Here is a 27,919-nt window from a genome sequence, read left to right as displayed (position 1 = left end):
TTATTTAGTGATCTACTATTAAAATGTATTAGCCTCATAGTAAAAAACAAGCCATTATTGGGTAGCTGCAGTGAAAACTAGTAAACAATGAATGATAAAGATATGTTTATTGACATATCCATCAGTGCGGACTCCAATGCAATTAACCATGCAAATTATCCAAGACAAGAGTAGATCATAGTTCCAGTGCTTTTTTTGTTTTAACTGAACAAAACGTTACAGATGAAAAGATCGCGGAGGTATTCCATAATCCTCATGTCTCTCTTATTATATACACTGTGGGGGTCTGCATTAACGGGACATTACCGTGTTTGAGACACAACTTGTAATTGTAACAAGGACGATCATTGACACAGGTAGAATCGCTTTGAGTACACCATCCCAAAATTTGTCATATGATATGAACCCAGTCTTGGGGACTTCGTTTTGACACACTAGCTCTATTGCAGTGTGTCCATAAAGAGGTAATCTAATATATATATATATATCATATACTTAAACCAGAGAAAGTGAATTCTGATAAAACCACAAATGTGTGGCGATTTTCTTAAAAAAACAGATGGTGGAAGAGTTAAGATTTGTCTTGTTTTTGGAGAAAGAAAATGAACAAACAAACAGATATGGCAGTAAAATCAATATCCAAACGTTAAGGCACTAGGTGGGCCAAATGCTACACCTGTTTAGTCTTCTACAAATAATTTACAATTCAAACAGTGCAGTTTTACATTTGTTAACTTAATGTTTTCCTTTTGAACCATTTATCTATGAATCAATGTAAGGCAATACATTACAAAAACAAAACAAAAATGGAAAAAAAATATGACAATGTACCAAATAAACAAAAAAAAAAATCAATTAAGTTTCAGGACTCCTATATGCCATTACAATGGAATATTCCTTATGGCTTGGAGCAATAAAAATAATTATAATAAAAATAATGCATAGATTTAAATGATGATCTTGCATGCTCCTCACTCAATACTCAAAACATCTAATACTTGTGTCCCAATACTCCCTCCCAAACCTGATAAGTGACTCGCAGAATGATAAGAATAAAGGCAAAAGGGCCAGAGACGTTAGATGAAGGCATCGGTCATTTTTCTTTTCTTTTCTTTTTTCTTGAAGCTGTAAAAACGGATGTATGCTTGCATGCAGCTCGAGTATCCGTCAGGTGGGGAAACAAAATTACACAAAATAAGATATTTATTTTCCACCCCTGAGACACAAACCTCTCACTGCAGATCTGAAATCCCTGTATGACAGTACCTTAAACCAAACACACAACCACAGGAGTCCCAGCAAAACCCCCAGTTTACCTTCCTGTTTCCATCAGAACTGTCATATGATATGAAACACAGAATGGCTCCAATGACATGAGTCCGTCTATAAGTTGCTGCACAGTCCACGTTTAGTTCCAGACAAGTGTGCCATCTTCTGGTAGAAATGGAGAGCTGCAAGTTTGCTGAGTTGGATGATGGGTTTTCTCTTGAAGAAAGGCCTCTTTATGTCCTTGATGCCTTGTGTCTGACATGTGTTGCAATTCTCCAGCGCTGTGTTTTTTTAATTTTTTTTATTGATATACTTTTTTTCCTTTTAATGAATTTTCTACGTAATACAGGTTTCTCCGTTTTTGAGGATGAGGAACGGTTCAGATGGTTAGCTGAAAGAAAGAATAGAGACAGGTGTCCAGTGAAAGGAAGAAGGAAACATCTCAAAGTCGGTTAGTAACCCAATCTGAGTCCACACGCCGCAGGAAAGCTTGTTTACAGACACAGCTACACCCTTAACACCTTTGCTTCACGTTCGACAGGTATTTTAAAAAAAAAAAATCCTTAATGTGGATCATTCTAGCCAGAATTGTACAGTAAGTCTATAAAGTTAGTTACTGAACCCAACAACACATTAGTGCCAATTAGAAAAACAAGAATCCACAGTGTCACCTGGAAAGGACCCAGGAGTCAACCAACCAACCAACCAATCAGGAAGTGTCTCGTGTTAGAAGCACCCGGTAACACAATTAATAAATAGACAAGTTTAATGCTGGAGACAAAAGTCGTAAAAAAAAAGAAAAAAAAGATCAACACTTTCTGAAGAAGCTCCTGTCAACAAGTGCTGGATGTTGTGTCTGCTGCTTGGAGGCTGGACTGCGCTCTGCTACAACACAGGAGACAAACAGCAGGTCATGTGACTGACTCGACCACATCTCAGCCCTCCAGACGGGATCAAATCAGATTTCTGACCTCAGCACACCCTCACTTTACGGCCAACATATCAGTGACTGTATGAAGGTCATGCAGTTAGCTATAGCTATTTGAACACAGAGACTGAAAAAACATATTTATATGTAACCAGAGGAAAAAAAAAATTAGAGACAGTTCAAAAGCACAGAAATTGTCAAGTTACCTCAGCTTTCCTGTATTGCTTTTAGGGTTCCTGCGGAAGGACTGGTTTGGTCCAGAGCGAGTGGACATGGAACGAGGAGAAGCTCTTGAAAAAGTTGATGGCGGGGTCTTGGGAATCTTCTTTCCCAGGTGACCAATCCATTTCTTCTGCTCGTCTTGTGTCAGGGCGAGCAGAAGCATGTCCCGGGCAGAGGTCACATCGTAGTTTACTGTAGGGGACAAAAATATGACATCAAAGTTCTAACAAACAAAACTGACACATTTCAGTGGTTTTTTTGGTCCAATCTTTAGTTTAAGACATATAAAGAACCAGTATAAATATTTTTTCCATTTGTGCAATAAAAAAGGCTCAAATTATAAATTTTCTATCAGGATATATTGATTTATATAACAGCTTATTGACAATTTGTTGGATTAATTTTTAAGTTAAATTTAATTTCAAAAACATCTCTCAAACTAACTGCCTTAATTTTATGCCCAACAGGTGGAAGACAAATGCATAATTCATACATCTTACAATATAAAACTATTATTGAAGCAATGTTGAAAGCGGCAAGAAATCTTAAACATTAATATCCAATGACAACTCTTTAGCTATAACTATAAGATCGATATATGTTTAATATATAAAAGCTATTAAGAGTAAAACTGTGTTTATCACAACTTAAGACCAACGAGAACCTGAGTGCCGGCTGTTTACCTTTGCAAGGAGCAATAACGTCCTCCTTTTTGTCGAGATGGTCCTTGTGGCACTTGACGTGGCAGCGGCGACACTCCAGGGCCGGAGGCGGCTTGAAGACGTTCCACAGAGGCTTGGAGCAGGCCTCACAGTTTGTAGGGAAGTGATATAGCGTGGGGATGAACTCGTGACCTTTGTGTGGGAAACAGTTGGTCTTGTCGCCCTGAGGGACCGTCTCCATTTCCGCATCCTTCCTGCACTCCCCCTCGTTGGCATACAGAATCTGCAAACAAGAGAAAATGGACAGCTCGTCAGAAACCCTGACTTTCAATCTGCCTTTCTGAGGCTGAGCGGAATGAAAATCGGACATCAGATGTAGCAGCGGAAGAGACACGATAGAGAGACGACTCCAGGACAGGAAGGAGCCTCGTACCTGGAATATCCTTGGAATCTCTTCTGTCTCAGCCCGGTACACGTCTCCTTGAGTTACTGGTCTCACATGAAATAGTTTACTGCACAAGAACACACAGAATTAGCAATTACACATCAGTAAATCTGTCACAACTTCTGACCTGTAAGCCCAAGCCGTGTAACATTACCTCTGTTTTGTTGAAGCACGCATGTGACAAGGAGAGGAAACAAAGATTACTTACTCTATATCTAGTACCATTGAAGGGTTGGACTGCTCCTTATCCTGCTCGTCATTGTAGAACAGAATCTTCTTACTGCTCACCACCACATACTGCAAAGGTTAAATCACATTCAAATAAAGGTCGACATTGCCCAAGGCGATAGCAACATAACATAACATAACACATGAACTGTCAAGTCAACACAATGTACCTGTTTCTTCCATCCGTATCTTTTGATATTAGCACGATTAGGAATGGACAGCCAACCCTCCAGTCTGGATTCTGAAAAGCAGCCCAGATGTAGAATAAGTTAGAAATCAATGCGATGTGCTTAAAAAACACTGGCCATGCAGTGATTCAATCCAAACTCAACTGGGGAGGGAAAAAATATTAAAAAGTAATTGTTGCATAACACCAGGCGAGTCCCTGATGGAGTTCTGCCAGCGTTAAGGTAACTGCAGTGGAGTAAGTGACAAGAGATGAATTTAGATGCTGCTACTACACACTCCCCATGCTGGAGGAAAATATTAGAGAATATTAGACATAGATCCAACTTCTTGCAGCATGTTAACAGAGCATGGAAAATCTTAATCGTTCATAATCATGTTAAAAGTGTTATAATAGTTTTGCAGCAGGAATTTGTGCTAATTATCTTCAGATAAGCTTGATCACTCACTCCTTCAATAGAAACAAAAAGGTTATTTGGTGTTAAATTATAATTTCCAAATGCATTCAGCTGGAACAACACAAGCTAAACAGGAGCAGTGAACTAACAGGGGCTGGTCTGCTAAATGTGACGCTGTGAGGGAGGTCTCCAAAACGAGCAGCACTTCTGGGTGAACATGCCAACAGATATATAAAAACAATAAGAGTGTGAAGTGTTTGAAGCACACAGTGCCGTGAATTAAAAAAAAAAAAACTTTCAGTTTCAAGGCACGTTTTGAAAGGCGCTGAGAGTGACGTGCTTTAAACTTCACACAGGGTGGAGTCAGCAACCGCTCATCTACTGTGGTTACTTCACCGTCAGCATTTGTCATTTCACATCCTGTCAATGTTAGTGGATAAATTTGGTTGATCAGAATGCTTCGGCAGCTTCTAAATATCATTTATGAGGCACTCTGTAAGACTTCTTTCAAAAGTGTTTCATGATTTCCCCCCCCATCAGAGATGCTTCTGTCCCCTCTGGCAAAAAGAGAGAACTAAGGAAAGTCAGGGGCAACAAAAAAAAGACGAACACACGACAGCTGCAGCACAGGCCAGGCAAACGGAGCTCGTCCACTCAGTTACTCACAGAGGGAAAGGAATAGAAGTTACAAAGATAAGAAGAGCAAGGAGAACCAACTGGACATGAGGGGAATAAAGAGAGAATTGTTTAACGACAGACAGCAGCAAAACATGAAAATAGACCTAGAAAAAGGTACGTTCATTTTCAGTTTGATTATGAAGATGGAATTACCAAACATGGTTTTTTCTGCATATGGCAGTAAGTAGACCGGCTGGGCTTGAACAAATCCATGATCACCTCAGCTTTAAACATGCGATAATTTACCGAAAGGAAGCATCTTAAAGATTTATTTGCTTTTTATCCTGTCTGCATATAGAACAACCTGCATTGACCAAGACTCAATACATCAAGCTCTAACAAAGTAAAACTTTACCAGACTATATAACTGGCATATGAAGTATGATATTTTAAAAACACAAGCGGAGGAAGATGAAAATAACAATTTGTTGACTATATAGTAATCAAAAATCAATATGAATTATTTCTACATTAAGGGGAATCCTGTGTCTTTGGTGTTAATACCAGAAGCAGTTCGCCTCAGCTGTGACCTTACCTGCGATGTTGCTGTCCGTCTCATCGGTCTGCAAACTGGTGACACTCGAGTTTTCCATGCGCAGTTGCAGGTCGTTCAGTTTCTCCCTAAGCTGCTCGATGTCGCTCTCCTTGCTGTCCAACTGCATCTGGAGCTCGTTGCGATACGTAGATTCCTCTACAAGTTGCTGTTGGTGCGAGATGAAGATATTTTGGTTGGAAACAAGGTAAAAAACACCAACAGGAGCCATCAGCAACCTGAGATGTTAACTTACCCCCTGCATCTCGCTCAACTCCTTCTGATACTTGATGGCCATGTGGTTGAACTTGTCCTTCTCCTGGATAAGCTCCGCCTGAAGTTTGCGGGCTTCTTTCTCCTTCTTCCGCAGGTCGGCAGTACTGCCCTTTTTCTTCTGGTCCAGCTTCATATCCTTGCGATTCAGGATCTCTGCCAGCTTGTTTACCGCCTGATGGATTCAAGTAGATATATCAGTCACCATTCTCCACTTGCGTTAGCAGTGTCTGAGTGAGACGGTTCATCTTTACCTGAGTCTTCAGTGTGCGCTCTGTGTTGAGCACCTTCTCATAGTTGGCCCTGATTGTAATTGTAATCTCCTCCTTCTGGGCTTCATACTCTGTGAAGGAAAAGGGAGTCAGCCAAGTACAATATGGCGGGGAGAGGCAAAAGGTAATCCCGTGGCTCCCGCTGCTTCTTTAACATCAAATTCCAGTACTTGTCAGGGAAAATCTCTGAACAATTCCCTCTAATTCAAGACGCAAACATCATGAAAATTCAGACCATGGCATTTAACCACTAGGTAAAAAATAGAAATTTTAATTGTAGAATTAAACATTTTCTGTGTGTGTTCTGTGTATCAAAGGGAAAGTACCTTCTTCCTGAGTACTAAGCTTCTCACTCAAATCAGTCTTCTCTTTGCTGAGGTGCTCCACATCTTTGGTCAGAGTTTTATTGGATTCCTCAAGCTGCGCAGAAACATGAAAGTAGAACCAAAAATTAAAAAAAATTCATCTGACCTCAAAGAACAGAATATTGTTTTCATGGTGGAGGGGGCCGATAAACTACTTTAGTTTTTGCTCACCCGTGTTATGGTTCCCTCCTTTTCCGAAATCTCCTGTTTATGTCTGGTCAACGCCTTCTTGTTCTCCTGACTGAGCTCAAAGTACTGCTCCTCCTGAAGAGCGCGGGCAAGCTGCTCTGACTCGGCCTTGGTCACTGTCAGATCCAGCTGGGCAGACAGGGAGTCCCTTTGTCCGAGATAAGAGAGATTTATATTGTTAAATAAAACAGGAGATATTATACATGAACAAAACACGACATTAACACATTAACTGGTCAATAATCAATATTGGGATACTGGAATGTATTCTTGAGAATTCAGTTTCTTACCTTTCACCACACAAGTCCTGCACCTTCTTGTGAGCGTCTTGTACCTGCCGGTTCCTTTCTTCAATCTCCTCCTTAAGTTCCTTGACCTGAGTTTTGTAAAGTGTCTGAAAGAGGCCAGAGATAAATAAGAACATGGATTTCACACTGAATAAGTGTAGGTTTCATCACTGAAAAGGGCAGATGTGGGGTTTTGTACTCACAGAAAAATACTGTTCGGCCTCCAGCTGGTCCTGAAGTTCCCTCATCTGTCCCTCGTTGCCTCTGTATTGTCTGTATCAACAAAAATACGAGGTGCATAATTTTCTTTTCTTCATTAAATCCATGTTTCTGGCTAATTTGACACACTCAGAAATCTGACCACAGAGGTGGCTTGTAAGTCAGCCTCTGTAGTGATGCAACAAGCAGCACAACAAGCAGCACTGGCTGCTGTGCTCGCCAGGGGATTAGCAACGGAGTGGACTCAAAAACCTTAATCCTGCGGTGTAAACGCAGTCGCAGACCAGCTTTGGCATAGTCCCCCCCTAAGCTGGAATAATAGCACTTATTTGAAAATAACAAGCAATTGTAGGGCAATTTACACCTTGACTTCCAAAGAGCATTACTGGGCAGTGCAACGATAAACAAAGCGTAATAATTCCTGGCTGCAGATACTGTTAGTTTGTTTGAGAGTAAAAATAAGAAGCTAACTGCTTCAAATGTTCCTATTTTCCAAGAATACATAACATAAGGGTTTAGTCTATTGTATGCACATGAGACAATGTCTTGAGTGATGTAAGTAGTGGATGGCCAATAAATATGCAGTATTTAATGGGACCATACGAAATAATTTAATCTAACTAGAGTTTGTTGTATCTATTTAATACAAAATAAAATCACTCACTTGGTCAGCTGGGCCAGCTGGAACTCCAGCGAGCGTTTACTCTCTAGGGCACTGTTGCTCTCCTGTTTGAGCTGCTTCTCTGAACACCTCAGGCGATCCACCTCCTGCGTGCGGCTCTTCCACTCGTTCTGAGCTTGGACACGTTTGCTCGACTCCTGCTCTACCTGCATCCGCAGACTCTTCACCTGGAGAAACACAACAAAACAGAGGTAAGATATCACATGCAAACCAAAGCTGCACAAATCACACATCTTTATTTGATTTAACTGAATATTAGAAAAGGACTGTTAGGGTGAGAAGGAGTACTCACATCATCTTCCAGCCTTTCCTTTTGCTTCATCAGCTGCTCCATCTTCTGCACAGACTGCTTAAGGTCAAACTCAAGCATTGAGCACTGCTTCTCCACCTCCACTACCCGGCTCTCAGCTCTCATTCTCGATCCATTCTCCTCAGACATCTTCACCTGGACAGCTAGAGAAGCAATGAAAAACAAAGAGTCAACTCTTTCCTGCTGAAAGAATATCATGCAAACTTAACACCTCGTATGAAGATTTCAACGCTCTCTACACTAGGTAAACCTGAATTCACACCTAAACATGCATTTTTCTAATATGTAGCAGATCTGACACGAAAGAACGAGAAAGGGCAAGAACACTGTTACTAATGAAATCTGTACACAGACAAAGGTGAGCCAAGGAGAGGCTGGACTCCGGGATTATTTCAAACACAATGTCAACATGGACAGATTATCATTATATTGTCAAAAAGAGTCCAGCGTTAATATGCAATGAGGCAGTGTCCTGACATGCTGACTGACTACTTGAATTCCTCGCATCTTTACCACCCTTGGAGGGAAATCTGCTGCAAGTGCAGGAAATAAAAACAAGGCAGGAAGAGGCTGATGGTGTGAGGAAGAAGTCGAATAAACTAAAATGTGGAAAGTAAAACATAAACGAGAGAGAAGATAAAAGAGGATGGTAGAGAGAAAAGCAAAAAGGATTTTGGAAAGACAGCGAGTAGGGCATGCTCTGACAGAGGACTGGCATACCATTCATGGCAGCTGATTTGGCTTCTTCGATAGACTCATATTTGTCAGTGAGCTGAGCTCGCGTCACCCGGTGCTCAGTCTGTTCCTGCTCCAGACGCTGCTGCAAGGTCTTGAGTTTATAGTTCAGGTCAATCTCCAGGTTGTTCTTCTCCTGCAGGGCGAGAACCAGGCAAACAACATGAAGCAAACGCAGCACACCACGTCTACAGGGTAGGAGCATGTATATACAATGCATAAATACTAATACTTTGAGTGTAGTGGTGTAGTAAAGTATACCTTCTCCAGGTTATTGCTTCTCTCCTGGGCCTGTTTACGTTCTGCCTCCACTTTAGAGACGCTGAGCTTCAAGTTTCTGTTATCCTCTTGCACTCCTGCCATCCTCGCTGTGAATGAAAGATAAAGACAAACAATCAGAATCATAGTCTTCATTAAATGAAAATCTATTTTTCTTAACCAGCTATTCAGATATTTCAAAGGGGTCTCATACTTCATTCACATACTGTTTGATAAAAGAAAATTACTCCAGTATCCTTAGATCTCTTCTCTATTATTGGACTATCAAATTCTTGTTTCCCTTTAGAAGCTAAATGGCCGACAGATAAATCCGAGATGGGTTTGGCTGCAGTGGGTGTTGTCAGTGCTTGTCTGACAAGCGTTGGAGATTGAAATCAGGTTTATTTTCAATACACGGAATTTGTGCAGCTTTCTCAAATGTCTGAATGAGGGTGAGGTTATAAGAGTGATTTGGAACAAGCCTGAAATGGTTTAAAACATGTAAATTTTTCCCGAAGGTTGAAACATCTCTTTTTTCCTTGAGTCTGGGTTTTACACTCTCCCACGCAGCATTTTAAAGTAACTTTTCAATCTGTTGTGATCAACATTAAATCAAATTTTTACAATATAAACCCTACAACTGTTAGTTTTTTAGCCAATGTTTTTTACATGTTGGGATCACATATGTCAGTGCCATACTTTGTGTGTCAATATGTCACCTTGTAGCTCCATTATCTCCTCAGACCCCTGGCTGTAGTTCCTCCTCTCAGAGTCCAGCGTGCTCTGAAGAAGCAGGAGCTCCTTCTCCAGCTGCACCTTCTCTCCGTCTGCTGAACGGCTCCTCTCCTGCAGATCACGGTTCAAACTCTCCAGCTGGCTCATCGACTTTGCCATCTCGGTGTGGCTTTTCCTCAGCCTTGCCGCCGTGTCCGACTCTGCACGCAGCAGGTCGTTGGCCTCCTCCAGCTGCCAATCAAATATAAAGAGTCAGAGGAAACAAAGTTCTGTGCTCCCCTACTCCAGGATACGCTTGTGTCTGTGTGTGTGTGTACTGTACCTGACTCTGCAACTGGGCGATCTTGTCATTCGAGGCCTGCGAGTTCTGGCTGATCTTCCTCATATCTTCAAGCTGCTCCTTCAAAGTTGACACTATTTAAAAACACAAAGGAAATGAATAAGACAGGGAAAGCCACAAATTTCTGATATCATGTGCACAGATTATCATGTCTTCTTTTCTAGCAGCGTATATTCTGTTATTCAACTTAGTGCCACCTTCTGTAGCAAGTCAATGGGAAATCTAATCACTTCAGGATACCCAGTAACTCATGTGGGGCAAATTTCTTGGCCACATCAAATGGTGGATGACCATGTAGAAAAAACTATGTTCAAGCATGGACTGAACCACCGCTCCACTCTGCAATTACACCTTAATCATTATCTTTACCCTCATTCTCCAAATTGCGTCTCTTCTCTGCATCCTGGTCAGCTTTTCTTTGGTACTCTGTGAATCTGTGCTGCAGCATGATCTTGTCCTTCTCCAGCAGAGAAATGCTGGCCTCTGAACTCTTCCTCTGGTTTGCCTGTGGTGAAGAACCACAAAGAAGTTTTCATATGACAGGAACAAACCACTTCTCAATCCGGCCTCTGATTCATAACGTATTCAACTTAATTTCATTACTAAAACGTAAAAACTGGAGCATCTGTGTATTTCTTAATATGTATACAACTGTAAAGCAGCCAACATCATGAACTTATAATCCATCCATAAAAAAGAGAAATGGTGTCAAATTAACCTCTTCATCCAGTTCTTTAATGATCTTGTCGATCTTGGTGTTCGACGTCCTAGGAAAAGCAGAGTTAGAGACAAACATTTAAATACATGTAATGTCTCTCACACACACCACAGACTGTAGAGGTTACATGGAAATGAAATAATGTACATAGCTGCGTGCAGAAGTCTGGTTTTAACTTGTCTCTGGGTCTAAGAATATGCTGTTTATTTAAATAATCAGCTGTGTTTTTTGTGTATGAATAAATGACGCGTTTCATACCTGCACTTCTGCTCCAATTCATCCTTCAGCTGCATCTCACTGTGGAGCTGCTCCTCCAGATGGTAGATCCGTTTCTGCAGGTTTTCCAGCTAAACAGAAACATGTCATTTGAATGCATGAGATGAGATGGAAAATTGGCAGATTTTCTGCATCTTGAGATTTAAAAAAAAAAAAAAAATTGTGGTCTTTTACTCACATGGGCCTTCTCTTCCTTTGTGGAGCTGCTACGTTTATCACCGGTCTTTGTGGCGGTGCCGCGCAAAAGGCTGAAAAAATAACACTTTTAGTTGGTATCAATCTAAAACTCTGTGTCAAAGTAAAAACCTAAAACTGACACTATTTCTACAATAATTTAAAAAGTATAAGTATCGTAATCATGAACACACAGTGCAGTGTGGCAGACTTACTGCTGATTGCTGTAGTAGGTGAAGCCTACAAAGGGGAGCTGGTTGCCCACAAAGGCCTTTGGTATTGGAAAGGTCTCCTCCTCTCCTTTATCCTCCTCAATGTCGTCAAAGTTACTGGTGTCAACGTCACTGCTCAGTTCAGGCACCACTGGAGCAGCCGCTGCACGTGGCACAAAGAAATGGTAGATTCATGATGATGCAGGAAAAAAGGGCAATCGCATTTCATCATGTTGATATGTGGTGAAGACGCAGTCCATAATTCAAAGGGCTCAAATGAGTAAGAACAGCAGTAGAATGAGACTTTAATATCATTCAGATAAATTAACTATCAAAATGTATCAGTCTCAACCTTTTAAAAATCATAGATTTAAACTTATATGATCATATTAGGTCATTAAATGCGTTGCTTTTCTTATTTTTCTCTCACACCAACACACATCTTCATTTTTTTATTATCTGTGCTATAATTGAAGGTTCATACCTGGGAGAAATGAAAGACAGAATCCAGTGAGTTATTCTGGATCACTGATTTCTTTTGAAACTCTCTTTAAAACAAAGCAAGGCAGCCAGCTCACAGATCTGATCAGCCAGTGGAACAACAGGAGGAGGGCGAACACCAAAGTGCTGACTTCAGCCTAGTAGAGTATTAAATATAAAGCCACTAAAGGACCTACTCCTGCTACTGGATTTAGCCCTGCATTTCTAATCTCTCTCGCTCTGCTCCAGTGTCCATCCCAGCGCGTTAACATTTGCATTGAGCTACTTCCCCTTTTGTTGGCCCCAAAAATGCTTCGCTGCCAGGAATCACGTTTAGTCTTGGATAGGATGCTGAATGAATGGCTTGTCTACAAGAATTTCCTGCAACTGTCTGCAGTAGGTCAAATGGAAAACACGGTCGCTGGCCACACAGTTGCAATAACAAAGAGCAGACTGCCGACTGAAATGGAAGGTGTGAAATGAATCTGTCATCTCAGCAGTGAAGAGGTTCTTACTCTCTCTGATGTTCTCCCACGTCCATTGGTCATTCTTGAAGAAGGGATGCCTCTTGATCTCATCTACACCGTTACGGCCAAGCCGGACTTCCCTAAAGGGGTTAAGAGGACAAATTGAAAAAAGGAGCAGCTTCTATCGTAGTATGAATTTTCCTTTCAAGATTCTTTCCACAGAAACTCTCTACACCAGCAAACACTTGACCAGAGAGGGTTTACAGATAAGGACCCTCTTCATGATCCAGTTCTGGTCTTGTAGTTCTCTGACCTGTCAGTCAGGAAAGCGCAGATGAGATTCTTGGCATCGTTGGAGATGTCGCTGACATCAGGGAAGGTCAGGGCGTTCTTGTGGTTCATAATTTTGCTGTAGGTCCCGACCAGTGAGTCTGCATAGAATGGCGTGTCGCCTGTGCACAGCATGAGACAAACAAGAGCCAGGGGTTACTGATGTTTCTACAGGAAATTCAATAAAGCACACAAAACAAATACAACCAAATGTATTATACTTCAAATTAGACTGTTTTTTTTTATGACGTATTAAACTTTTCAGCAAATTGTTCATTCTATAAAATAGAGCTTTTCATATTGCTGCATATCATCACACATCAACAGCGATACTGATATGACTGAGAAAGGCTCATATCAAACGATAAATAATTGGAGCTCTAATAATAACCTCAATCGTTGAAATTTATCAAGAAATACTTACCAACTAGCATTTCGTACAGGAACACTCCCACCGACCACCAGTCACACTCTCTTCCGTAGTATCCATCTCCCCCTTGGGATTTCAGTACCTCGGGTGAAATGTAGTCTGGAGTTCCCACTGCTGTGTCACATCGTACCATACCATCCTGAAGACAGAAGAGACATTCAAAACGATCTTTAAACAAGTCTCTCAATGTAATCATTCAAAAAGAGGAAAAAATATGAATGATAAGCAACCTAATCATAATGACTTGAATTCATGGACTTTAAATATATTTCGTCAATGTAATTGGAGGGAGCTGATTGTGATACCTTGTTCATTTTCATGCAGGTCCCAAAATCCGCCAGTTTCAAGTGGCCCGCTTTGTCGAGCAACATGTTATCAGGCTTCACGTCCCTGCAGAGGCAAAAAATAAAGTGATGAATGAATATTAATACATCAAACTCGAGTATATCACAAGAAAACTGAGGTACTATGCAGGTTTGTATGAGTGCAGTGAAGAACGACTTGAGGGAACCATTAAGCGAACGCAGCTCTCCAAATCATGACTCTGAAGGTGCTGCACTGCAGCGATAGGTCAAATGTAATGAGGTATGAAGGGAGCTGGGAATTGAGCGAGGGGAATTTATGTCTTTGTGAAATTTCTTTTCGCAACAACTTTCGGCAAGCTAATGGCAAAACAGCAGAGAACTATTTAATACATCTGTCACGGTGTGAGTTTTCCACCGCTGCAGCTGTGCAAAGAACTCAGTGTGAAGAATAATATTAGTATCCATTTAATAAAAGGAAAATAAAATATTGTATCCCTGTTGTATATTGAAATAAAGTGGCGTCATCCAGTGCGGAGAGATTTATTCCCCTAGCAGTTCAGAGATATTAAATATCTAGAGGCAGCATCATGGAACTAAATTGAACAGAAACAACACTTATAGACCATTTAAATCTTAAAAATCATTATTGAAAGAAAACAACATTTACAGGAACTACAACTCATTTTAAAGCCTACGACTGGTTTAAGATTCAAATGGAGAAGTGTTTCCTTTTTGTTTTAGTTCACATCAAATTTTGAGAAAAATGGCTCAAGACGATGGAGTCTCCGTTTTGAAAAGTAGTAATGGATCATACAAAAGATGTAATATAGAGAACAATAGTCAGTACACAACCAGCTAGCATTAATGCTAAAGTCTTTGTCCCTGGTATACTTCCTGTTTTAAATAGGTTAACACCAAACCCACATCCTACTGCATATCTCACAGTTGTTCAAGGACCAAAACAGATAAATGATCCCAGACATTTGCTTTGGACAAGGTTTCAGGAGCTCTTCCAAACAGGCAATAAAAACTGAAGAACTGCCTCACAGAGGTAAAGAACATCTGCTCCAGTAGAAATTTATCACATCAATATGTTTGATTGCAGCCAATTTAAAGGACTCACCAACAAATAGGCAGAAGGTAGACTAGCAAACTCTTTCTCAAATTCTTTGATATTCAGCTCAACTCCTGGTGTACAAGTGTGCACCACCCAGGTATAAAAACAAACATCCTGCAGGACACACTTTCAGATAAGGAGAAGTTGAATTATTACCTGTGAATAAAGCCCATCGAGTGGATTCCATCGAGAGCCAGCACCACCTCAGCTGTGTAAAAGCGGGCCCACTTCTCGGGGACATCATAGTTGCTCATCAAGTTAACCAAATCGCCACCGGGCATGTACTCCATTACCATGTAGAGGTAGCGATCATCTTGGAAAGCAAAAAAGAGCTGTGGAATAAAAAAAAGGAGAAATTATTAGAGAGAAACAATTCATACCTCAAACCAGCATTTCATTGTAAACTCACATGGAACTGGATTAATGTGTGTGTGTGTGCGGCATCACATTAAACAAGGTGAAACAAATCATACCTGCACCACCCATCCGCTGCTGGCGAACGCCATGATGTCCCTCTCCTCCCAGAAGAAAGCAGAATCTGATCTCTTGATCATCTCAAACTTGCTGAGCAGCTTCATGGCGTATACTTTGCATGTGGCTTTGTGTCTTACCTGAGAAAAGAACACAAATCAAGTCAGAGTTACTCAAGATGTTCTCACAAAATAACGGTGAGCACAGAATAGGAAATATATTATTTTTAAGAAATTAAAATATGTTGAGTACATTAGAAGTTCATAGATGCAGTGTTATTTGACAAACAACCAAATTCAAAAGTATGGCTTACTTACCAATTGCACCTCTCCAAACGCACCTCTCCCAATAACTTTAACCACCTCATAGTCTACAGCTTTCATGCGTAGATCACGGATTTTACTTATAGTTTCCTTATCTGACAAAGGGCAGGAAAAAAAAGCAAAGGCAGATGTTAAAGAAAATTGAATTTATGTAGGGAACAACGCTGGGACCTCTAAGAGACGTCTTGTGCACTGAAGCATCACGGCCACAGTTATAGTTCACAATAATCAATGACATCAAGTTGTTAAAGCATAATATGCCTGAGGGAACTTGCAGATTGTTCTTATTTATATTTTAACAGTGTGTAGGGGTTATCTGTTAAATGCAATATCGCTCTCCCACTCACTGCCACCCTGTTCTCATTATATGGTGTCATGCTAACATGTGGCAGAGGCTGACTTTCATAAGAACTTCCAGTAGGCTGGCAAACAGAACAGAAAAAGCTGACAGAGCCTCCGCACAGCTGAGAAACGTCGCTCAAGCAAAGTTTGTTTCTTGCTGAGAGTTGGCCTCTCCCTGATTTAACAATGTTGGTTCCCTGAGGGGAGACAGTATTCAGTGTTCACCCAAATTTGGTCATAGCTGGATGAGAGGGATAATTTTCCGATTCACATGGGTCACAACTGGCACAGGAAAACATGGAAAGGGGGAGTTGTGCGGGGGCATCCAAGTTCAATTGATCTAAAAATAAGAAGCGAGCCATGTGCTATTAGGATAAGAACATTGGAGAGTGAGTCATTTCCACTGTGTGCAGAGGTTCCCGGGATCATGATCCCTACTGAAATCTTGCCAGAGGATTGAAAAGACACACAACCCATGTTTACAAATGGTACAAATAGGATTTCATGTTGCTTTTTGCAGATAGCATACTGTATGTACATGTATTAGTGTGTGTGTGGGGGGTGGAGGAGGATTATTTCTAGCAGGTCTCAGCAGCTATACAGTAGAGTAATCAGCTGATACATTCAGGGTGCAAAGCATGTATGGAGTAAAGAATTGAGACGGAAGAGCCCCTCAGGCTGTGCATGCAACTGAGGTCCAGTGTCTCACAGGACAAGTCAGTGCATTAGTCCATATCCATCAATGCATTTATCACACGTGGGTGCTACACACAAAAGTTCAGTCGCCAGAAAATTGAGGAGATGCCTAATGGCAGTTTTTGCCTAAGGGTTTAGGAGCTCGAGATTATATTTCAAATACAGCTCTCTGGTGTTTAGTTTTATCCAGAAACTAATAAAATGCTTATAACAAGGTCAAAATAAATCAAAATAAAATGTTATCATATTACAATCTGGATTGTATTGTAAATAAATACACGTTTTACATGTATACAAAAGGCATGTTCATAAGTTGAATGTGAATTTAACGTTATGCACACTGGAGCCCAACTGATCAATCGGTTGGCCAATGAAAATTGGCCAATACAGACATATGAGCATCTCTGTTTGATGATATGACAATGCAGAAAAGATGTGTATCAATTTTATGAGATTTACAGATATTCTTATTTTAAAAGATTTAGGTTAATGTTCTTAATTCTCAAGTTTTATATAAAATATCAAGTCTAAATCACTTATTTTTAAATCATTTTTACTCCCCAATATCAGTATCAACTTTAACCCCTAAAAAGATTAATATTGATGTCGTAATGGCAGTTTAGTTTATTCAAATTTTCTATGTGGAATTTGGGAAATCAAATACATACATCATTGAGATATAACACTAGCTCTTTGCCGCCACCTCAGACATGCAGAGAATGTTTCAAATATAAAAGATCTAATGGAAAGATAGATTCACCCTCACTCTGTCGTCGAATCATACGTTTTGTTTAGTCTAAAACATAGTTATGGGGGTTCCCCAGTCTGTGGAGACTGAAAAAGAGAAGCCATAGCGATAGGCACCATGTGGGTCACCAGCCATTTATGAAAGCCCCTTTGTTGGGGACACTAAGCAGCAGACACCTATTGTGTCCAAGCCTACATAGAGGCAGTGACCCAAAACGGCCTTCTTCTCTGAGCCTAGCCTTACACCCACATGTAACAGGGGTCTGCAAACACAAATGGTTATAAAGTGAAAGACAGGGCGAGATCAGGACGTAAGGAGAAAGCATGATGTGAGCTACTTACATCTATTCAAGAAGTTGTCAATGCTCTTGTTTTTCCTCAGGGCAGGAAAGTCAAGGTCGTACACCAGTGCATCCAAGCCGTCCTGAGGGGAGAGGAGAAAGGTTAATAAACAAAGCTGCTCCAGCTTCATCCCACACTACATGTAAAATGAACAGTGCCCTGTAGAACCGCTCTGAGTGTAGACTTTCAAACAAATGGAGCTGTGGGATTCCAACCTGGATTACATTACTAAAGACTAGAAGGGTTTTAGCTTATTACAAATACACCAATATGAGTCCTAATGTAAGCATGCCAGGTTTTTAAGTGATTAATAACAGATCTACTGAAGGATTTGTCAAAACCTGGTTATTTATTGAAAGGAGCTTCAAATTAGGTCTAGCATGACTTCTGACATGGACAGAAATACGATTTATTTGAAAAAGCTTAAATAAGCTGAAGGGATATCTGAAGCACTCTTCAATGTTTCTACAAGAAAACTTAAGCATCTACTATAACAAAAATAGAAATATATATCTGAACTCTGAGGAGACATTTTAAGACATGAATTTGTCCAAAGATTTGGGTCAGAACCTTCTCCAAAGTCAATACATAACATACGAATTCCGTTGTGGAGAGTTTGTGTTTACTACACATTGCCACCTGCCCTTATCACCAAAGATCTCCAATCTCATCGTCATCGAGTTGACACCTTCACGCGTGTCCTTTATGTGTATGGCTCCTCTTTTAATCCTGAAATATTTGTGTTCTTTTCGTTCTAGCAGTTTTGCATTTGTCACGAGTTAGAAACGTCATCAACACACCCACTTCTCCAGAAATGTTCCTGCTGTATATTCTCACATGGGTTTACTCGGACATTCTACAAGGGGGGCTGAAAGGTTATACTGCAGAGAAGGACATTTGTGTTCTCATATATAGCCCCTTAAGATACATTCAGGCAAATATCCGTAGTATGTCTGAAAGCAGCAATAGTCGGCTCATAAAGCACATGTATGCTGAGAAAGATAGATATTTCAGGGCCTGAGTCAGATAATGACAGCTGCATTCTATCAGCAATACTACTACAAACCCAAGAATCCAGTAGGAAAGCATGGACACTGTGAAAAGGAGGGGTGCTTTACATTAGTGCTCCAGTTTTTTGTTTTTTTTTGTCCCTGGAAGATTATAAACACCCACCAGTCATTCTGGCTGGATGACGAGAAGCTGCCTTCCCCACCCTGGTCTCAAAGTTTCTAATAAAAGCAGCTGGTGAAACTAAGTAGCTTTTGATGACTGAGGCATCGGGGTGGTGCCTTAGAATAACCATACAGTGAGCTAAACTGTGTGATTTTACAATACACAGCTGCAACACCCACTGCAGTTACAGGAGCTACTCCCGTCTTGACAATGTCTGAACCTCATTTGAATCCCTTTCATGACTGGACCAGTGCCTCCTCTGTAAACTGTAAGAACAGGGTTAAGGATGATGGTGTTGTTGAATGAAACTGAAAAGGGGCCAATGCATAAATAAATACCCATATGACAGTAACATTACTGGCATTTCAAGAGTTGTAAACAAACACACACAGTAGAGGCTATCTTGCCTCAGGCTAGGCAGGAGGGTAAGGATTTAATCTAATCTTCCATAATCCAGAATGGCTGAAACAAGACAGGCACACAAACACTTGAACTTAAAATGCTGTTATGGATTCAAGTGGGAGTGAGCTAGGTGTTGAAAATTTGCATTTCAGACTCTGTCCCAAGTCAACTAGCCTACAAGTTTCTCCAAAGCTCATACTATGGCTGAGTTACCAAACAAATGACTCAAGTTACCCATAAATTACACAAGAAAAAGGTTATTTCATTTGTTGACATCAAACATCATGTGTTGCCGCACTATTATAGGAATCCTGTCAGTCCTGTACTGTGAATGCTCTATGAAATAATCTTGTGTTTCTTTGGGCATCTCTGAGCAAAACAATGATGACACATGGTGAATCAGCAGCTCAGACGAGCCGAGGAATCCTCTTAAGTAACTCTGCTGCTTCTGCTCAGCAGAGGTCAGGGCCATACCCCCCCTCTACGAGACATGAAAGAAGCAGACGCCCTCCGGGATGGGTGGAACTAAGGGGGGAAAGGCAAGTGGGAGGGAAAGAAGTAAAAATTGGAGGTGAAGAATAGCTGGTAAGACATTCAAGCAGACAGAATGTGGAAAATTAATGAGGATTGCTGAGCTGAGAGCCATCATCTGCTCAGCTTAAAAGAAAAAAAGAAAAACAACTTTAAATTGACTTTCAGGAGGGAGCATTTACACAAGACAGACCATGTGCAGGGAGAGAAAAGGGACCTTGTTGGCCACACAGTATCCAGCCAGCCTGCACTGGAAAAAAACCCGCTCAAGAACCGAGTCCTTCAGGACCCTAATCACAAGGCTCTGTGCTCAGCAATGCACGTTTGCATAACTTCCTGCCGCAGAGAACTCTGGACAGCCACAGCAACATTCCTTAACAGGACTGTACACGTCAGAGAGCTATTTTAGGTATGTGGCCAAACAAGTTCTCAACAAAAAGTGAAGGAAGGGAGAGTAAAAAAAAACTATCCCAAGTACAGAGTCACACATAGTGAGACTTATTTTCAATCAGTACCCGTGCTTAACACTGAGGGAAAGGAGAGGGGAGTGGAGAGCGGGTGCATGTGGGGTTGGCTAGTCCAAATGTAGAACAAATGAAGGAAAAAACAAAGAAGCTCGGAAGGAACGCATGCTGAAACACAAGCATTACAAAACAGCCAGGTGTTTAAAAAAAAAAACTGTGTTGCATAAAATAGAACATAGCTGACAGAAGAAGTTGACAGAAAGAAGCGATAGATGTCTACATCAGTAATTTAAAGTAGTAACAGTGCATCTCTGTTGTGGTGTCTAGCGTCTATCCTTTTTTAGAAACAGGGGTCACGTGAAAATAACAGGGGCATTTGTTTTCAACGATACAGAGGTGGTAGGAGTGGAAAATACAGATACTATCCTCTGATTGAGATACTGTATACAATGTGTGTGATATGGTAAATTATAAATATTGCAAAACCTCTCCCTTTAGAAAAAAAACGATATGTCAAATTATAGCTCACTAAGTTCAGACAACTGTAAAGTGTACCTGAATGCCTCACACATATGTTTCTGCATTATCAAGAGTCTCCTGTATTTGTTTGTACATCTGCTTTGTTTAAATCACTATATGCACACACAGAAGCAGGATCATCAGCTTCAATAAAAGACATACATTACCTCTGGTGACTGATTTATGATCATTGCAGCTGTTTGGGTTTAGCTATCAAACCACTCTCAGCCCCAGGCTACGCTAACAAATATGTAAGTAACTGACACTGGCAAAGTTCTACCTCAGCAAGTAATTGAGATATATTTCCAGAGGTGAAACTGTTCCTTAATGCGTATTTCTACTGGAGCTCTGAAATTTCCAATGGCTCAGGGGTTTGTTTGAGTCTGTTTTCCACACAAGCAATAGAAAATAATGCATCAATGATTAAAATGTGCAGAAGAAAATGGAAAAATGCAATAATAGTGAAGATAACCACCAATGATCTTAATCTGAATGCATGTGGCTCTAATCTTTGGGCAATGAGATAACCTCTTCCAATCTAAATTTGCCTCGAGTCAATGAGGCGAGCGCATATGACAGTCTATCAAATTTAAAGAGTCAGCACAACCAAGGAACGCACACAATAGTCTCACAACTTACGAGAGATGGAGTAAAACCGTGCATATGATTCACTCATTGCAACAAGCACTGGGCGGTAGCAGTCCACAGGCTATGTTTCATTATGTGGCAGTCTTGGGGAAAAAATAGCTGTGAAAACAAACCAGAGCTCGCAGGGCTCCATGTTATCCTATTTCTGCTGATGCTGCTTCAAGCAGAGGGCGACACATCCCAGGGATTACTAAATAATAACATGAAAAACCATCTCATTGCCCTGTTAATGAAATGTGGTAAATATTTTTTTTTTAATGTATAGTTACACAACACACACAAAGCCAGTGGTTGACATTACATATGGCAATTATTTCTTTAAACTTTAGGGGGAGAGAAATCCACACAACACACAAGCTCTTTTTCCAGACATTAAAAGGTCTGAGTTAAAATTTCCATGGGAGTCTCAGCCACATCATCCCTTTCTGCATGCCAGCACAAGACATGTGGACTGGCCTGAGTCGAGCCCCACTTCTCACTTCCTCTTCTGCCACCTCTTCAAGACAATATGCTTTCCACATGTGAGCAAATGCGCAGACAGCCATTCAGTTCACCATGCAAATAGAGGCAGGTCCATGGCAGGCTGCAAATGTGATCATACAAACCAATGAAGCCATTCAAAGCATGAAATACCACATTGCTTCCTCGCTACTAACTTTCATGGACGACTTTAGGTACAAGTAGACATCTAGGGGCTAATACATATCCATGTGCTCTGGAATGTATTTATGTGGTACATTCTGGAAGCCACCAGTGATAGTTTCAGTTGTGTATCTGTAACTAAGCAATCGGTCCAGACTCCTTTTGCCCACTCCTGCTGTGCGACATAATATCTACTGACAGGAAATCCCACTTACCTAGAAGGACTTCATAACTAACAACTCCACTGGATAAGCGGCAGTGACAGCGAACCCAGGGATGGCAAAACAAGGGGCATTCCATTGAGTCCCAGTGAGTGAGAGCCACTGTCACAAACGCTTTCATGTCAGAATATAATTGAGTTATTTCAACAGCGGCGAGCACTCACGTGTTTCCACTGACTGAGCTCAGGCTTCTCAAGTTTAGAAAAAAAAACTCTTGCTGTCCTGCCTGCGCTGCCCACGATTTATGACCTCACCCCAGCAAATGAGCATCTTATTAAAACTTCGACTCCAGCTCACTTCTACCATCTTCCCTGGAAAGGGGTCGCAGAGTCGACTGCAATTGGGACAAATCTAACGGGCATTGTAGCTCTTAAGAAATGAGACGAAAAAAGGGCAGGAGACTGGAAAGGTCAATTGGTGAATCAAAGAAAAAAAATCATTCAGCTATTATAAGACTGGATCATGTTTAGTATGCATTCCGGCACATAATCAGTCAGTTGAGGGAACGCAGAGCTACAAATGGCTCGGCCAATTGTAGTTCTCAAAGCTGAATAGCTGAGGAGAGCCGTTTAACGACTGGCAGCCCCAACCTTTTTGGACAATGGGGAATAACTACATGCCGACTACGACAGCTACTACAAACACATGCATTTCCCCTCAAGATGCTATTCGTCATTCAATGAACCAAGCTTGGGGAGCTCCATATTTAAGACACTTAACTACAGATTATACATAGATTGTAACCCATTTCGAGGAAGATGATCCACCACAATGAATATGCACTTGTCAGAGTTACTTTTTACTCTTGCAGGATGTAGCTGTGAGAAAGGGATGTTGGGTGCATCCAATATTCCACTGAGCTTTCAAGTCAGTGTCACCTGGCATTATTACAAAGGTTATCTATCTCAGTTATCATAAATTTGTCTCTGTGCACAAGCGGAGTGAATAAGTACATATGCTAAACCTTAACGTAGCATTTAGGTCATGATCATTTTCATTAAGAACAAATAGAGGAGGAGATGACTGGACTGCAGTGACATAACCCCCTGGAAAGTAAATCCACCTAAAATCTTATGGCATGCTTTATTAAAAGATCATACGACTAAAGTAGATAAATTGTATGCAGTACACAACTATACAAGTTTTAACATAGAAACCCACGAGTATGGTCCTTCAAAGAATACTACTTTCACATCTCATGGTAACTTAATGACCAAATATATCTACATGAGATTATGCGATATGACTTTACTAAATCTTTGCAGTTTTACACATCAAAACTACTGCATGCACGATGTCAAAATATGATGAGTCAACGCTCCTGACTGACTGAGATAACTCGCTCCAGCAGAGGGACACACTATAGCTGTATACTTGCAGACAGCACCTTGCAGGTAAGGCTTGTCCAATAAAGGCAAAGGTCACTGAGACAAGGGCAGGGACTCAACTGAGGCAGAGTATTGATTGTACACCAAATATGAATATGAAAGGCAAATAGGAATTGATCAATCTCAAGGCTGTAGTGACTGAAGACTGCCCTTCTGCCTGTTAGTCACATGTATAGACTCTTGTTTTGTTATATGATGTTTCCTTTGAATATTGAAACTCTTGAGAACTGAGCTAAATTTTCTTCTTATGACCGTAACTGTAAAATGCAACAGCAACAGCATGTTATCCCACTTGCACCATTATTTGGTTACAAACACAAACACTGTAATGTGCTGCAATGAACTTCAATCAATCACCACAGATACTGTGTGATGAAATCTGATCTGAGTGGTAATGCCTGGCATGTGTTGACCTACAAAACATGCATTAATAGCACAGTTGTTTCCACTCATAACTTCAAAACTGTAATAAATAATTTTGCCTTTTTGCAATTTCAGCAATAATAAGAAGACTACACACCCTAACATGTAAAAGCAGCATTCACACAGTCAATCACAGTCTACAAATGTAGTTTACTGGCCTTGCAGTTTCCTGTAATTACCCTTATTACAGATTCGCAGTCCAAATAGCAGATGAAAGAGGGATCAAAACACAGAGACTAATGTACCCAAAGTGTCAAAGTAAAAACAAAGACTATGCCAGGAAGCCTTAATATTTCTCAAATAGAGACAAAGCTCTTGCAAAACAAGTTCAAACATATCAACTCAAACATGCTAATTTACCAAATGATAAACAGACTGTGCCACATTAGGATCAAGTGCAAACGCAACCGGGAAATTCTGTTCTGTGTTTTCGCGGGCGCACCATTTCCACCATGTTCACTCCAGACACATCTATGGGTAGAATTATTTGATGGAGGTTACTGACGGCTGCCAACAGTAAGACATACATGGGCAACGCTCAGTTCCCTTATGTCAGTGAGCATTCACATCACAATGTCAGGAATTCTGTCTGTTCAGATTGGCTCTTAGAAGCCTGTCTAGAGCACAATGATTGGAGAAGGGGCAGCCCATCCAGATAAGGCTCTCTTCTCCACTAGCAGGATTGATTCTGTGGGTGCAGATAAGGGCGACAGGGCTGGAATACAGTGCTCGTTAGGCCAGCCCAGAGCTGATTGGTAAGGTGCAGGCCATGTGTCGCCGTCACACAACACAGGCCGGGGATCTGTGGGAAAAAGCATAAACCCAAAAGTGCTTTACTTAAGACACAAAGCATTGGCAGCTCTGGACCCAGGTACAGAAACATGGCCAGTAAAAGGGTTGTATTGTGCATTCTGATGGAACCTATTACTCATAGCCAAGCATGCTGGCTGCTTTATGAGTTAAATGTCCTGATTCATAGCCTTCAGAAACATGAGTCTTTAGTCCACATAATTTTGGTTTATGGGTAGAGAGCAGAGCCCACACCCAGCTACCTCAGAGATGCCTGCCTGCTCTCAACTCTCTCCAGACGTGCAGAATGGTTTTGGGACACACATGGAACTCCAGGCCAGTCAAAGACAAGAGGTTATTTGATTAGCATGGAATTTTATTAAGCTGTGGGTGGGGTTGCATGGTGGCAGAGAGAGCCTCAGCAAAAGGCCTCCATTCATTGATCAGGGGGAGATTGCAGAGAGGGGGGTGGGGGGGGACAGGAACAACACCCTTGTGTGTGTGGCTGCCAACAGGAACAGTCCCCACAGCTTTTTGCCATTAAAAATGCAGAACGTGTGCACTTTTAGGTGAGTTTAATTGGACCTTTTTGTGCAACAGGATGGGAGGTCATGGAGACTAAGCAAGTTTTTTGCTTTTCAAAAGACAGCTATCTCCAGCAAGCTAAACACAAACACTCCAAATTAGGTGGGTGGGTGGGTGGGGTTTTAGGACAAGCCCCCTTCCCAAAACAGACTGCCAGCCCAATATCCCTTTGCCTGCTACCATGTCCCATACCATACAGTTAGCATAAGAGGAATTAATAATCAAGGGAGTAGGACCTTATGTGCACAACACCCAGCAATTACAGTGAAACTACGGTACACACAGATCACATCCCTTGCTTGTCTGAGCATTGACCTTTAGGTGAAAACTTAGTCATACCTGCAAACGTAAAAAATAAAGGCCAAAGATAATTTCCTATTCATCCATTGACGCTTATGACTTTTGGCTTAATCACCCCATACATCAGCCAGCCACCGCTCTGATGAGTCACTTAGTGCCCGATCCTTGAGAAAACACTCAGTGGCAGTGTCGCCCAAGCTGAGAAGCTCATGATATCAACAAACACTTGACACAACAACATTCTCCTCGGCATCCACTCCATAGTGAGTCAGTTCCTGGGATTGCCGCTGCGTAAAATAAAACCCATGGAGGTGTTGCTGTAGGGTTTTAGCACGTGGCAGGAGGAGCAGCCCTCCTCCCTCAGACAGGAGAGTCACTTGTGAGTTCTTCCGCCTGTAGACAGGAAGCAGACTCCAGCCAACAGGTGTACTGATGCAGCTGGGGAGTGGGGGGGGGGGGGACACAGGCTACAACAGGCTGGCATGGCAGCCCTTCGTTTTAAATGAGGCTTCAATAAGAAAATGTAGACATAATAACACACCAAACCACCCACTTCCTTATATCTGCAGGCCACATCAGTAACGACACAAGCCATCATCAGTGTGTGGGGGTGGCAGGGGAAGCCGATCAGAAGTTGATCAGACTTCATGGCACGATTTGTGTTACCTGGACTGAACCAAAGTGTGTGTTTGTGTGTGTGTGTCAGTGTGAGGAAGGGATGCACGGTTGCCATCTGTCCGTCATATTCAGTTACCACTGCTTCTACATGTGTTAATCTCCTAAAGTGCAGCCAGGTTATCAAGGACTGACAGCCCAGTGTTGTTTAATAACAATCCCATTGCTGGCAATTACAGTTTCATTGTTTATGGCTGTGAGTGGATCTGATTGTGTGAAAAATGGGGTTTTCAAAGTGATGCTCGTGTTCTGTTCTTATAACCTGACATTATATACACATACATGTAGCTGGAGTTAAGCATGTGAGCCAAAATGGCCTGTTGGGAGTCTACACACTTCTTCAGTGACAACGACTTGTTGGTCTCGGAAAGAATCTCTGCACCAAGGAGTAGACTGACCCCGAATGGCTGACTCGCTAGCTACCTAGCCGGCTAGCAAGCTACAAACTTACCAGAAGACAATCCGTGTTTATTTCCGACTTGGGGTCCTTCAACATGGCATCGATTTTTTCGAATCGAGCCTCCATACTGTCCCCGGCAGACTTTTTCGCTGTCATACTGAGTCCCGGGGTTTTCTGGGGGGCTTACGAACAAACACAGCCCGGTGGCGAGGCAGAGGGCTGGCTAGCTAGCTTTAGCAGCCAGCGGTAGCTAGCTAGCCAAATGTTCCTTTCTTCGCGTGAACTTCGCTCCGCCGCTTCACAGAAAATACATTGTTCTCCCGGAGCTCGCACACACGATGAAACGCTTGAGGTTGCGCTGAATATACAAAAGCCACATGTTGGGCGTCGAAAGAGGGTTTTTCCTCCACCTCTCCCCCCCCCACTCCGGTATGAGTGACAAAACAATTTCAGAAGCAAAACGATAAACGCGGCGACAGATTAGTCAGCCTCCGCAGGATGCCACCGGGGATAAGAGCTTAAAATGTTGGTGCATCCAAACAAAAGCCAGTTAAAAAGTTAGTCGTCCCTCCCCAGGAGCGGCGTCTGTGTCAGTCCGGGCCGGTTCCCATCCCGGAGCCAGGCCGCTGCACACGGTCGAATCTGACAGCTCAAAAGTAGAAGTGCTGCGGGGGAAAAAACTTCTGCTTCTTCCAAATTTCAATCAGTCTAACCGAGGGCTCGTAACGGCGTTTAGACGGCGGTCCCCCCGCTGCTTCCCGGGCACTGTCACCGGCGGTCGGCTGGTTCCCCTCCGAGCTGCTCGGTCCCTCAGATCGAAGACTCACAGGTCAGGTTCAGATTTTTTTCGGAGAAGAGAAAAAAAAAACAGCAGACGGTGCCCGATTTTCTCCCACAGCCCGACCAACATGTCCGCCTTCCTGTTCAAACACCCCGGAGAAGCGACTTGAAAATGTCGCGCAGTGCGCATGCTCCGCGTGGAGCCGCATTCTCCGAGCTCAGCGGCTGAAGGAGGAGGAACCACGGACTGAGTATGAGGAAGATCTACAGACTGAGTATGAGGAACATCTCACTGCACTGATCAAATGTTACAGCTCAACTAGAAGAGATGACAAC

At 41.8% G+C, this 27,919-nt stretch overlaps 1 protein-coding gene across 2 annotated transcripts; it reads right to left on the bottom strand.

Moving 5' to 3' along the window:
* Positions 1–90: 90 nt before the first annotated feature.
* rock1 (Rho-associated, coiled-coil containing protein kinase 1) lies at positions 91–27,730 on the bottom strand. Of its 2 annotated transcripts, none has more exons than XM_053438719.1 (33): positions 26,855–27,730; positions 17,644–17,725; positions 15,511–15,611; positions 15,196–15,333; positions 14,879–15,054; positions 13,606–13,690; positions 13,295–13,439; positions 12,854–12,992; positions 12,589–12,680; positions 11,597–11,756; positions 11,386–11,455; positions 11,190–11,278; positions 10,932–10,980; positions 10,583–10,718; positions 10,196–10,287; positions 9,858–10,104; positions 9,142–9,248; positions 8,866–9,016; positions 8,128–8,288; positions 7,818–8,002; positions 7,138–7,207; positions 6,938–7,041; positions 6,630–6,795; positions 6,420–6,513; positions 6,076–6,164; positions 5,805–5,996; positions 5,552–5,717; positions 3,925–3,995; positions 3,735–3,823; positions 3,515–3,593; positions 3,103–3,364; positions 2,404–2,611; positions 91–2,154 (listed from the first exon to the last, which is right to left on the bottom strand). In XM_053438719.1, the coding sequence occupies exons 1-33, from the start codon at positions 26,957–26,959 to the stop codon at positions 2,103–2,105; spliced, it is 4,152 nt and encodes a 1,383-aa protein (XP_053294694.1). In that variant the 5' UTR covers positions 26,960–27,730; the 3' UTR covers positions 91–2,102. The 2 variants fall into 2 exon arrangements, with proteins under 2 accessions (XP_053294694.1, XP_053294695.1); XM_053438720.1 differs by having other exon boundaries at positions 91–1,660.
* Between the last annotated feature and the right edge of the window lie 189 nt (positions 27,731–27,919).

The sequence above is a fragment of the Pleuronectes platessa genome, chromosome 13 (assembly GCF_947347685.1).
Source record: "Pleuronectes platessa chromosome 13, fPlePla1.1, whole genome shotgun sequence".
Lineage (NCBI taxonomy): Eukaryota > Metazoa > Chordata > Actinopteri > Pleuronectiformes > Pleuronectidae > Pleuronectes > Pleuronectes platessa.
This window is presented reverse-complemented; position numbering and strand designations above follow the sequence as displayed.

Excerpts from the sequence above, each read along its gene's own strand:
- rock1 (XM_053438719.1), bottom strand. The coding sequence starts at position 26,959 with ATGACAGCGAAAAAGTCTGCCGGGGACAGTATGGAGGCTCGATTCGAA. Across the intron at positions 7,042-7,137 it reads AGGCCGAACAGTATTTTTCT|ACACTTTACAAAACTCAGGT; the intron begins GTGAGTACAAAA and ends GGCCTCTTTCAG. Across the intron at positions 5,718-5,804 it reads AGTTGAGCGAGATGCAGGGG|CAACTTGTAGAGGAATCTAC; the intron begins GTAAGTTAACAT and ends TCGCACCAACAG.